Source organism: Camelus ferus, chromosome 32 (assembly GCF_009834535.1).
Source record: "Camelus ferus isolate YT-003-E chromosome 32, BCGSAC_Cfer_1.0, whole genome shotgun sequence".
Classification (NCBI taxonomy): Eukaryota; Metazoa; Chordata; class Mammalia; order Artiodactyla; family Camelidae; genus Camelus; species Camelus ferus.
In genome coordinates this window covers 7,896,193-7,908,913 of record NC_045727.1, presented here as the reverse complement: position 1 = coordinate 7,908,913, position 12,721 = coordinate 7,896,193, and the positions used below count along the sequence as shown (strand labels likewise).

General features: G+C 38.4%; 1 protein-coding gene across 1 annotated transcript in view; it reads left to right on the top strand.

Moving 5' to 3' along the window:
• The window catches only part of FBXW8 (F-box and WD repeat domain containing 8), a 103,008-nt gene that overhangs the window by 44,232 nt on the left and 46,055 nt on the right, over positions 1 to 12,721 (top strand). Inside the window, 1 exon segment of the mRNA XM_006188897.3 lies at positions 799 to 956. Coding sequence (XP_006188959.3) covers positions 799 to 956 — 158 coding nt within the window.

Below are 12,721 nucleotides of genomic sequence, written 5' to 3'. Positions count from 1 at the left end.
CACAGTTGCTTTACGTGTTGAATCAAACCCTCTGTAGCAGACGTGAGGAAGTCAGTGTAAATACCTCAGTGGCAGGCAGCGCACCACCTCATCAGCCGGCCATTCCATTATCCGGGGGGCCTGGAGTCTGAGCAGGTTCTGGCCCTGCCTCGGCTTTGATGGAGAGAGTCATTTGTCGGAGTGGCAGGAGTAATAGGAGAGAGTGAGTGCTCCTATTTTCTAAGTGGGCAAAACCGAGGAGTGTCATGCATTTTAGCAAGAGCTTTTCATGAGAAGGCAGCATTGTCTGGCAGCTAAAGGCAAGATTTAATTGTTTCAGCAAATCAATTAGTCTTTAGGGACTTTAATCAGTCAAATCTGATGCATGGATGAGGTATTAGAAAGCTTGTGCCTGTGAGACCATTAGTCCTCAGCAGTTCCCTCTGTCTTTCGTGTGTGCGCGTCTGTGTAAATAGTGTGGCTTCTATGAATTTCTGCTAGTGATCCCTTTCCTGGGAGAACTCAAGGTGGCAGATTGGTTATAATAGTCTAAAGGAAACCCAGGGAGATCTTGCTACCCAATTTTTTATTACAGTGTTCTATTTGGAAATTGTCACCATTGTGCGTGGGAACATGAAATGGTCTTTGTGTTACCTACTTGCCATGTTCTCCCCTTGGAGTGACTCCTGTAAGCAGTGCTGCAGGAGTGCTTCCACACCCACCACATGCCACTCTGTCATTTTAAAGCTCCCCCATTCTCTCCACCGTGGCCCTGCTCTTCAGTCCCCACTTGGAACCAAGTGTGTCCTTCTTTTCCAGATATACATCAGGGGACGTGAGAGTGTGGGACACCCGCACCTGGGACTACATAGCCCCCTTCCTGGAATCAGAGTATGAGGAGGACGAGCCTGGAATGCAGCCATATGTCTCCTTTGTGAGGATAAACAGCTCGCTGGCGGTAGCGGCTTATGAGGATGGTAAGTAACCGCCACCCTCCTCCCTACTAAGAAGAAAAAAAAAGCTTTGCAAAAATTAAGCAGCTGTGGCCGGCTCCCCCCTGTGATCCCTCCATACATACACGTGGTCACACACATGTTCACTCACATATACACTCATTCTTGCCTTTATGTGAAGAAGTTGGCCAGTAACCCTCACTGCATTAGGAGGTATTGGAACACAGCACCCATTAAAACTGGTGTTTAATTCCTACTGGAACTGTCAGGCTGGGTTTTAGTGCCAGACTCAAGGCTGGCCAAGCCATCTTAAGCAAATAACTTGTTTGGTGTAAAATATTAAATATATTTGGCTTACTTTTCCTTTAGTCTCCGCTTGATCCAAAGGGAACAGTGAAAAGAGGAGAGACATAGATAATCTATTGACATATATGGAAATAGAAAAATAAAAGTCAGGGCTTCCCTTTTCCTGGCACTTATATACCAGGCAAGATAATTTATGGTTGTCTCTCTGGGACTGATAGAATTCTTTGTGTATGAACAACTGTGGATTTATAAAACTAGGTAAGGATAGTCTAAAATTGGTGTCAACTAATTAATGAGAGCTTACAGCTAATAGGAGTAATAGTTTTTGATTGCCCTGGTATCCTAAACTACCTCTCATGGTCCTAACTTTCATTACGTTGCAAAGTTTGAATCTTCAGAAGCTTTGTCTCCTCACTTGCCTGCAAGTTGAGCCACAAAATATTTCAGAATGTTAGCATTCACTACACCTTCAGAGATAGTGTAACTATCTATTGACTCAGAGGAACAAAACTATAGTTAAGTCGTTAATGAGGAATTTAATATCCGTATACCATTTAAAAGTAAAAATTAGGGCTAAAATCTTAAATATTTTCATTTTATTACTCTAACAACTGAACTGATATTTTTGATTTGACATTAGCCAACACCATTGATGGATTTTCCTTTCAGCCTCTAGAAATTCAGCTAAGCTGTCTCTGGGGTATGTCATAGGTCATGTATGTTTATTGAGATCCTGATAGATAACATAAGAGCAGCTTGAGTGTGTTTCCTACTTTCCAAATTATCTAAGATTTTTTCCAAACAACTACGCAAAGGTTGCAGTACTTTTAAGTTAGGATCACAGTTTTAGAACCATCCATTTGCCTCTCCCTGCTACACACATATTTTTCTTGAGATGGGGTAACAAGTCCAGAGAGGCCAAGTGATTTCTTTGAGGTTGAATCATTCATCAGTAATGAATCCAGAAGAGTGCTCGTGTCTCCTAGTCCGTGCTGGGGTTGTAGTACTACTTATGTAGTAATACCCAACAGACACGCTTGTAGAAAGGTGCAGCCGATTTATTTACATCCCCCACATCCCGTATCTTGCGAGCTCGACAGAACAGCCTGTGGTGATGCGCAAGTGTGCTGCTGGTTTTATGTTGTTGTTTAGGATTGTCTTTGTCACCTTCATCCCTGCCGTTTGCACAGAAATATTGGGGAACCATGTAGGTATGACAGAAAAAGTCCTTTCTTCAGTAAACATTTGGCAAATAATTGCTGTAGTATATTTTAAATGCTTAGTTTTTAAAACAATTTTTTTATGGTTAAAATTCAGAGCACAAAAGTATAAAATGCAAGAGAAAATGTATCCAAAAAGAAGTGAAGTGTTGCTCCCTGTTCCCCTACCTCTAGTTCCTCCACATTTTACACGTGGGTCCTGCTCTCCACTTTTGCACGTTGCTTTTTGACCTAATGGCACATCCTGGTATCTTTCTGTATTAGTGCTTACAAGTAAACCCTTTACTTTTTCAGCCTGTGCAGTATTGCATTATGCGGCTGTACTATAATTTATTAGGGCCCTTAGTGATGCACATTTGGGTTTTTTTGTTGTTGTTGTTACTAAAAACAGCGCGACTAGCAATATCCTTGAACAAATATCATGATGGACTTACACAGATGTATCCATGAGGTAAATTACTAGCAATTACTGGGTTGGAGCCTTACAGATACTTTACATTTTGATAACTATTGCCAAACTGCCCTTCAAAAAGATTTTACCAGTTTATAGTCTCACCAAACTGTGTGAGAGTGACTGCTTCCTCATGCTTGTCTGATAAGTGGAAATGGTATTTCACTGGTGTTTTTATTTGCCTTTCTTTATAAGTGTGTATGTAAACATCTTTTCATTGTGTTATTAGGTGTTTGTATTTTTTTCTCTGCAAATTATTTGTTCCTGTCTTTCCTCATTTTTCTTTGGGTTGTTTTCTGATGGAAAAGAAGGCGCTAAGGAAATAACCCTTGTCATGTCGATTTCAAATATTTTTCAATTTGCCATTTATTCTCCAGTGGACTTTGTTTATTTTTCTAGATGGTGGTTATGTGTGTGTGATTTTAATTTTTTAACCTCTAAATGAGTAGGTTTTATTTTGTAATTTAGTATGTTTGACTAAAACATTTTAAGGGATGTAAGGTCAAACCAATATACATAGTTATGCATTGCGAAGTCTTGCTGCTACTCATTTTTGTCCACTTCATTCTAAAGCAGCCAGATGTTTTGGTTTCTTGTCTATCCATTCAGTATTTCTATATCTCAAATAAAAGCAAATATGAATTTCTATTCTTATTCTCTTCCACCTGTTTTTAAACAAGAGATAACATGCTACTTTATGTTGTTGCACACCTTGGCTTTTTTTTTCATTTAACAGCATATCCTTTTTTTTAATTGAATAAATTTGACATGTAACATGAAAGTTTTTAGGTGTACAGTGCATTACTTTGATACATTTGTATATTGTAATATGATTGCCATTTAGCAATGTTTGTCACATTTCATAATTATAGTATGATATTATTGTCTATATTCATTATACTGTGCAGTAGAACTCTTTGGCTTATTTACTGTTTGTTATAAGTTTGTACCTTTAAACACTGTAAATCTTGTCCCCTCCTTACCCTCTGGTAACCAACATTTCACTCTGTTTTTCTTTTAAACAGGTTTAATTTTTTTTTAGATTCCACATGTAGGTAATCTCATACAGTACTTGTCTTTTTCTGACTTACTTCATTTAGCATAATAGGCTCAAGGTCCATTGATGTTGTTGCAAATAGCAGAATCTTCTTTCTCATGGCCAGATAATGTTTTATTGTGCATTTATACCACATCTTTTTTATCCTTTCATCCATTGATGGGCATTTGGGTTGTGTCCTTATTTTGGGTATTGTGAATAATGCTGTTATCAACCTGGAAATGCTTACATCTCATTAATGACATATTTTGAAAGATTGTCCATGTCAGGGTATAGAGAAGGTGCTTCTTTTTCACACCTGCATAGTATTCCATTGTGTGCACGTAATGGGTTATTTACACAACTCTTACTGAGAAGCAGTTGTGGTTTTTCTGATCTTTTGCTATTACAGTGTTAAAGTAAAAAACCTCAACATACGACATTTCATGTGAGTGCAGGAAGGATAGTTTCCTATAAAATTTCTGGGTCAATGGGTAAATGTAAATACGGTTATATTTTTTTACACTTTTAACAGCAAGGTATGAAAGTGTGCCCTTTTCTTCACAGTTTCATCACCAAAGTATGTTTCAAACTGTTAGATATTTGTCGCTTTGATAGATAGAAATTGTATGCAAATGTAGGTTCAATTTACATTTCTGTTAGTGTGAAAGAAGCTGAATTTTTTTCACATGTGTACCTGCTATTTGTTTTTCTTTTTCTCCTTTTCCTGTTATGTCTGATTTTTTATATTTAAATCTTGGCCAGTACAGAGTTCATCCTGGAATTGTATAAGATACGAATCTGATTATACCTTTGTTCCAGCATCTCTCATGAAAAAGCCCATCTTTACCTCAGTGGTTTGAGGTGCTGCATTTACAAGTTTTTACATATGAAATTCTTTTAGTGTTTCAGTCTATTTCTGGAGAGTACCTTCTGGCCAGGTGGTCTGTCTGGTCGTTTACATTTACATCATCACGTGTATCAGTCTTGTCCTTCTGAGTCTCAGGTCATGCTCTGGGGGATTTTCCCTTCTGTAGGGGAGCTCTGTAGTACTTCTGTGGTGGCATCATTGACATTGAAATCTTTGATTTGTCTCAAACTCCTTTTTATATTAGGATTATTTCTTTTATAAGAGCTCTTGTGTTTTTCTGCTCTTCTCTCTGCATTTGTTTTACAGACTGATTGGGATTGTTACTTTCTGAGATAAACAGTAACTTATCATTTCCCCCCCAGACCTCAGGTGGCAATGTCTTTGGTCTCACTTCAGTTGAACAGATTGACTCTGTGATATTTATACCAACATATTCATGAGTAGCTACTTTTGGGCAAACACATACTGAAATAGTCAAACACACATTTTTGTATCACTCCTTTCTAGCAGCAGCGAACAGGCACTTCATAGGCAGTGCCATCGCACAAAGGAAATTTGCCTCGTGGGGTCTGCTGTGTGAAATTTGTGACTGTGCCCCACAGAAAAGAATAAGATAATAAAATGAGTTAATGAACTTCAGCCCCCTAGTTGTGCCAACGGGAAGCTCTGAAGCCATCCAGACCCCCTTGATGGTCTGCGCACGTCTTCTCCACAGGAGTCAGGTCCAGAGAGGGAGATGAGAACTGCTTTGGGAGAAAGTAAGTCGTCCCTATATCCTTTTTAGCCTCCTTGCCCTGCCGGAACACTGGACACCCACCTGCGGTGCTGAGATTTGGCAAGGTGATCCACAGTTGTGATTTTTTGAATTCCAACCCACTGGCCTCATATTTCTTCTGCCTTGTTTCCGATTGTCAGCACTGGCCATCCTCCAGTTTGATTTTACCACTAATTGTGTTGCACGTTACCGTACCGAAATGAATCAAATCAAAATGCTTTTCCTGGAGCATCAGATAAAGCAGGCGAAGGTTCTGAGTAATGAGCAGATGCTGCTAATGCAGGGACAGTGCAGACCTTGCCAGGACTCCATCTGCTCCATGCTTGCCTGCCTTTGGCCTCAAGCCACAGCATTAGGGGATGGCAGTGTACTCGGAACCCGCTCCCTGTTCACAGAGTTGGTCTCGAAAACTCACTCTTTGGTGAGAAATGAGATGACACACTTCTTAGGTGCAAAGAAGTTATTATTTGTCCCTCTAAGTGGAGAGAGGAGAGACAAGACCCCAGTGCATATTAGCGTGTGGAAACCTAGATGGGACTGCCAACAGTCATGTTTATATGGTGCCATCGAACAGGGCAAAGTGGCTTATCCATGTCTGCAGCACTCCCAGTGCAATTGTCTGCACACACACATGCTCCATTGTCTGGGAGTGTGCCTGCCCTGGGCCCAAGTGACTGATTTCTCACTTACTGATGTGTATACAATGGATGGGAGTGTTTCTCTCTAGGCTTCTTTTTACCAGTGAATAGTAGGACCATGTTTGTAGTTAGATAGCTACAGAGACCAGGTGCTTCTAAAGTTTTATTTATAAATTTATGTTTAATTAAAAAAAATCAGTTCTTTAGTAATTTTGCTTATGTCTCTCGTTTGTATGTTGATGATGACATTTGAATGTAATGATGCCACCTTTGAATGCACTATTGAGTCTACTCCCCTCCCCTGTTCAAAAGTGAGGTTTCAGAAGTGGATTATTAACATACTAACACGTTGATTGGGAGATGGCTAGGACTGCTGGCTGTGGATGGTGGAGAACTTTGGGTTTTTTCAAGACCTGCCTTTTCTGATCATTTTTCTCTTTAAAGTTTCAATAAGTAATTCGTGCCTGAAACCTTTGCCTACTCTTAGGTCTTAGGGATCTTATTCAGATACTCGGCAGACCAAAAAAAAAATGAGAAACAACTTTCTGATAAAAACCAAAAATACCACGTGTGGTCCTTTTCAAAGATAGGATAAATTTAAACAGTTTTCTTAACAGTAGGAATATTCACATTTTAAAGATATTCAGAGTGGAATTAAAAAATTGAAATGCAGAGTTCTGAACTGAGGGGGTTCTTTCAGTGTTGAGGAAGTATTTAACTAGGCCATTAACTTTAAAGCTGCCTGACATCTAGACTGGTCTAGGATGTTAGATTTGGTTTCATAGACAAGCCATAGAAACTGTATTTATGTTATACAGAAAGCTGCTGAATAAAAATGCCCTTTTTTTTTTTTTAAAGGTTTTTCTATTCTTCAGTGAGGGGAGTTTGAAATTACAATGTTTTATACTTACATGTGCTTCAGACTCAATATGCATTGTAACTACATAATAGTTCAGTGTTCCTCAAGTGGTAGTCCACAGATAAAATCATGGATGGGAGTTGTGAGATCTCTAGGAAATTTTTTTTAATTTGTATATTTTTAATTTTTAAAAAGAATCTGGATGTTTTGGCCTTATCACTGAACCATTCTGTGGGATCTCATTATTTGAATTTGCATCTTGTAGTCACAGACTGTAGGCACCAGGTGATCGCCTACATGCCATGTAATGCTTTGGTTTTGACACTGACAGGTCCATAGGTGAATTCTTAGAGGTCTGTATGGAACACTAGAGAGGGAAATTCTTATGCTTTAGGCACAGATTTAGCAGATGATCAGTTTCTAGGATAACTACAAATTTTTTAACTTACTAGTGAAAATAACTTGAAATACTTTTTTCTCATGTGGAAAAACAGTGGCACATTGCATTTATGATACAAGATTTGGTGTTAATCCTTTGGATTATTGGGAGTGGTTTACTGAACACTGATTTTTAATAAGATACAGTATGATGCATAAATTCATAGTAGCTGTCCTGTCTTAGTATAGTTGAGGTTAAAAATGGAGAGGAGCAATAAATAGCACAGGGTGGCTTTGGGGAGAAAGTTGAGACTAGAGACATAAATTATCTAAGTTCTTAAATGTACCTAATGAAAACCAAGCATAAATTTGGGGGGGGGGGGAGAATATAAATTGAATGTTAAGTCAGAATTTAATTTCCTCTTTAATACTTTTAATTTAAGTTGTAATGTTTACTCCATTCTAAACCCTAGGCTCTATTAAAGCAAAAATAAATGCATTTGTGGAGTGTACTTAGTATTTTCAGCCAAAAAGCCATTATGCAGACCCATGGAGTAGGAAGGCAGCCCAGTGCGGCCAGCGACAGGTGGAGCAGGGAGTCTGAGTAGAGCAGTAGCCTGGAGGGTTTGGAAGGTTCGCAACATACAGGGAAATTGAACAGGTAAGTATATTGAGAACAATGGGAGCCAGTTTTTTCATTATTGGTGAAGGGAAGATACAGGTATCGAAACAGGGTAGCCAGAGTGAACTCTGTGAGGCTGGACTGGAATAGGAAGTGTTGGTGTGGAATTCATGTTTTCACTATAGATAGAGAAGTAAGTAGAAATGTATATGTTTGTATGCATATATATTCACGTGTGTCCTGGCTTTGTTTGCTGAGAAGGTATAGAAGGAGCAACAGTCTAGTAGCAATAAGTATACCTAGTGCTCAGATGTTGAAAATACCGCTCTTCACTAAAAGGACCCAGGGCTGCTTGGAATAATGGCTGACTCCAGGGGAAATCTCCAAATACTTAAAAACTGTGAAAAACCTGGAGCTAACTTTGTACTTAATGATAACAGGTAATGGTTTCCCTTTAAAATCAGAAACAAGGCAAGAGTGTCCACTTTCACTACTATTGTTCAGCATTGTACTGGAGGTCCTACTTAGGGCAGTAAGGCAAGAAAAAGAAAGAAAAGGCATCCAGATAGGGAGGAAGTAAAGTTATCTATGGGTGAGTTGTCTATGGATACAATCCTAAGCAACCAATAAGAGTGTTACTAGAATAATATGAGGTTAACATGCAAAAATCTGCTGTATTCAAGTTAGCAACAAACAATTAGAAATTAATATTGCATCAAAAATGTAGCATAGTTGGGGATTAATTGAGCAAAATATGTTTAAGACCTGTATACTGAAAACTATAAAATATTGCTGAAAAAAATTTAAGGAAAGCCCAAATGAATGGAGAGTTATTCATGGATTGGCAGATTGGAAGCTTTTAAGATGTCAGCTCTGCCTTAATTGACCTAGGGATTCCATCCAATCAAAATCTCTATAGGCTTTTTAGGTAGAAATTGATAAGCTGATTCTAAAATTTTAGATCTAAAAGAATACGTGAAGCTAAGAATAGCCAAGAACGACCTTGAAAAACAAGTACAAAGCTGGAGGACTTACCCTACCTTTTCAAAAAACGATAAAGGAGGAAAAGTTTGTATTTATAGGACAATGGAACCAAATTGGAGCTTCAAGAGGCCAAATCACGGACAGTTTGAGCAACAAACTATGATGGCAGTAATGGATTATAACCTAGAGAATAAGGTAAATATCCATGAGTCCTTACTGACGTAAATAGTTGAATAAGTTAGGGAGATGGGGCAGCTCTTCCTTACGGTAGCATTTCAATTAATACACGGAGAAGAGATGGTGAAAATAGAAAACGAATATTTGGCAAGTACCACAATAACTGTTGCAGGCAAGAATCACCAATGGATGCTGAAATTAATATGAGAAACAGGATATTTGCAAGATTTCAAATTCTCTCTCCACAAGAGAAAAATAGTGACTTTACAGTGGAGAAACCTGACGGATACCACCTTAACCAGGTGATGAAGGTTACCATTGCTAGTCATGAGGAACTGACAGCACGTTCCTTCTGATACTGTGTGTTGAAAAGGAACAACAGTTCTGTGCTACTTCTGCTACAAAATGCACAGCCTGATTTAAACATGACTGAGCATCAGACAACTGATAGACCTTTTGCATGATAAGTGGTCAGTGCTGTCCAAGTGTCAAGGGCATGAAGCATATGTCTCAGAGTGGAATAGAAGGAGGAGACATGACAGTTAAAAGCAATGTGGAATCCTGAATTGGATCCTGGACCAGAAAAAGGATGTGGGTGGGAGAGTTGGTGAAATTCAAATAAAGTCAATGTTAAGTTCTTGGCTTTGATCATGCTGCTATGGTTTGTAATATGTTAACATTTGGGGAAGCCAGGTAAAGTGTGTACTGTGACTGTATAATTTTTGCAACCTTTTTGTAAGTTGAAATATTTCAAAATGAAAAAAAAGTTAGATTAACTAAGGATTAGGTTTTTTTCTCATAACTTGATTCTTTTATAGTTAGATGATTCCTCAGATGAGAATATACCTGTCCCTTTTCTCTTGTCTGGCTGGATTGGGGGCCTGAGGTTAGAAGAGATTCGAACCCGTGTGTTCTTCCGGTGATGGTTGTACAATTAGGGATTCTCAACACACTTTTTGTATCTTGCTTATTTGTCTTTGGGCTATTTCCTCCCTCCTCTTTTTTTTTTTTTTTTTTAAATGCATGATGGTGAGTATCTATAATCTATGGTGTTTTGTTTCCAAAAAATGCTCTCTAAAGAATGATGTTAGCTATTTTATTTTAAAATGTCAATGTTTAGAAATATGCCAGAAGTTACTTTTTTGCCACTACTGAAAACTTATGATAAATAATTTTTTTTGATTCTATATAGAAAATGTGAAAGGGAGACCTAGTTTTTCAAAATTATTTTAGGAGGTAAACAAAAAAGTCTAAAGATGACAGGTTTCAAAGCCAGGTAGATCGGTGGGTCTGGAGTTCAGGGGAGAAATCTGTATTGGGCTGTTGTGATCCTCCTCTGAGGAACACGGAGCGACATGGAGGAGCCCCGGCCAAATGTTCAGGGTCCTCGTGGCAAAACCTGTCTATGAGCTGAGGAGATTTGCATGTGTAAGTTTCTCTGTTTCCATTTACTTGTTCTCATTTGGTGTTAACTCAAAACTGACTGCAGCTTTGAGGGTTTTTTTCTGCGTTTTGTTTGAGCCATTTATTTACACTTTGATTGAAAGGAAATTGATATTATAGTTTCAAGATCTTTTGAGGATTTGGAATGGGATTTCTAGAAGCTGTAAAATGTCATCACTAGAATTTTCATTGTAAATCTGTTCTAATTGAGAAGTCAGTTTGCAGTGTAGCTACTGAAAATATTTATAAAACATGAGTTAATATTTGTTTTTAGTTTTGTTAGTGATAGCCCTTCAAATTGTTTCTTAAAACCCTTTTATTGCTGAAAACTCAAAATACATAGAAGTGGAGAGAATAATATGATGAACCCCCACATACCTATCACTCAACCTCAGTAGGTACCAGCGTTGTTTTTAAATTACACAGGTTTCTAAATATTATATAGTCATTATCACTCAACATATCAGTGGAACTATTTTGAAGATAGACATTTTCCTGTTATCAATAGACAGTAGTTTTCAAAAGAAGAGAAAGAACAAGGAGGCTAACACTTACTGAATGCCGGTCCTTGCCCAGGCCCCGTGCCGGCTGATTTAGGGGAAGTGGTGATGCTGTGGATTCCTTTGCAGTTTAATTCACTTTAACCCATCAATGGGTTGGAGGTAGAATTTGAGTTTTTAATTAAATTTTTTGTATCCAAATTAAGTATTGATTATAAAATCACGAAGATTATGATTGGAAAAAAACAATAAAAACATCCCATCACTGATAAGTATTTATAAAGATATATATACAAAGTATAACAAATTGATGTAGAAAAAACTCAATTAGCACCAAAGGATATACGTATAGTAAAAAGTTTTCTTTCTCTCCCTATCACCACTGAGTCCTTTGATTCCCCAAGTCACCTCTTCTCTTCTCTGGAGGCATTGACCACTCCCAGCATCTGACACACTCTTCCAGATAGATTCTATGTTATGTTCACATCACTCAGTTACTTTGTGGGAAAGAACTGGCTGGAGTTAGTGGCTGTGTGCACAGTGATGTCTCTTTCACACCGTCTGCCTCCTCGCACTTTCCCTTGTAGAAGAGCTGGTCCGATATCTTCCACGTCAACCTGTGTTTCCTTTGACTTTAAATTCTTCCATTTAGTCTCATTGTCATATTCTTACACTACATCATTTGCCTCTTTTTCAGTTTACTGTCTCTTCATTTTTGATTCTCCTTTTCAGAATGTCCTTTCCTTTTGCTTTGGACTTGAGACTACCAAATATATTCATGTTTCCTCCTTCTTGACTCAGTTTCTGCTTTGGTGACCTCGTGTCTCGCTTATGTCCTGACCAGTCACTTCATTGGACCACAGGCCCATTCAGATCGCCTTACTTGTCAGTCTGGAATGCAGCTTCCAGAGCACTCCAGATGTACTGTTTTTCTGCTGTAAGCCATGGAGTTCAACTTTAGAGCTATGTTCACCTGGGATGTCAAGGATGACATGCACAGTGGAGGCAGCATCCAAGTGAAGAATCAATTTCATTCAGCTTTTTTCTTTTTCAGAACCCTCCATTATTTGGCCCTTCATAAAGACTCTTGTTTGCACTGCTTTTAACATCCAACTGACCACCTCTTCTGTGGAAGCAGAACTTGTTTTGTCCTCTCAAAATTTATGCCACCTTGACATCCCTGGCCTACATTTCACAGTGATATTGTGTAAACTTAATGAGTGAAGAGGCACACGTTTAGTGAGTGCTATGGGTGTATTTAAAATTTCTGTTAAAATGCTTGTTGCAAAATTTCCTTTGACTCCCGCTTAATATCTTATAGGCAAATGTTTATTTACATGGTGGAAATTGAGATTGCCAGCTGTCTTTATAAATAGCAGCTTCATTCTGTGTCTCTGAACTGCAGTTAATTGATCCTGTCTACTTAACTATTACAAAGCTGAGACCAAGCCTCAGGTGTTTATTGTACGAGCTTAAGCGAACAGGAGCTCATGGCTTAAAATAAGTTCTGATCAAGAAAGCACTGAAGA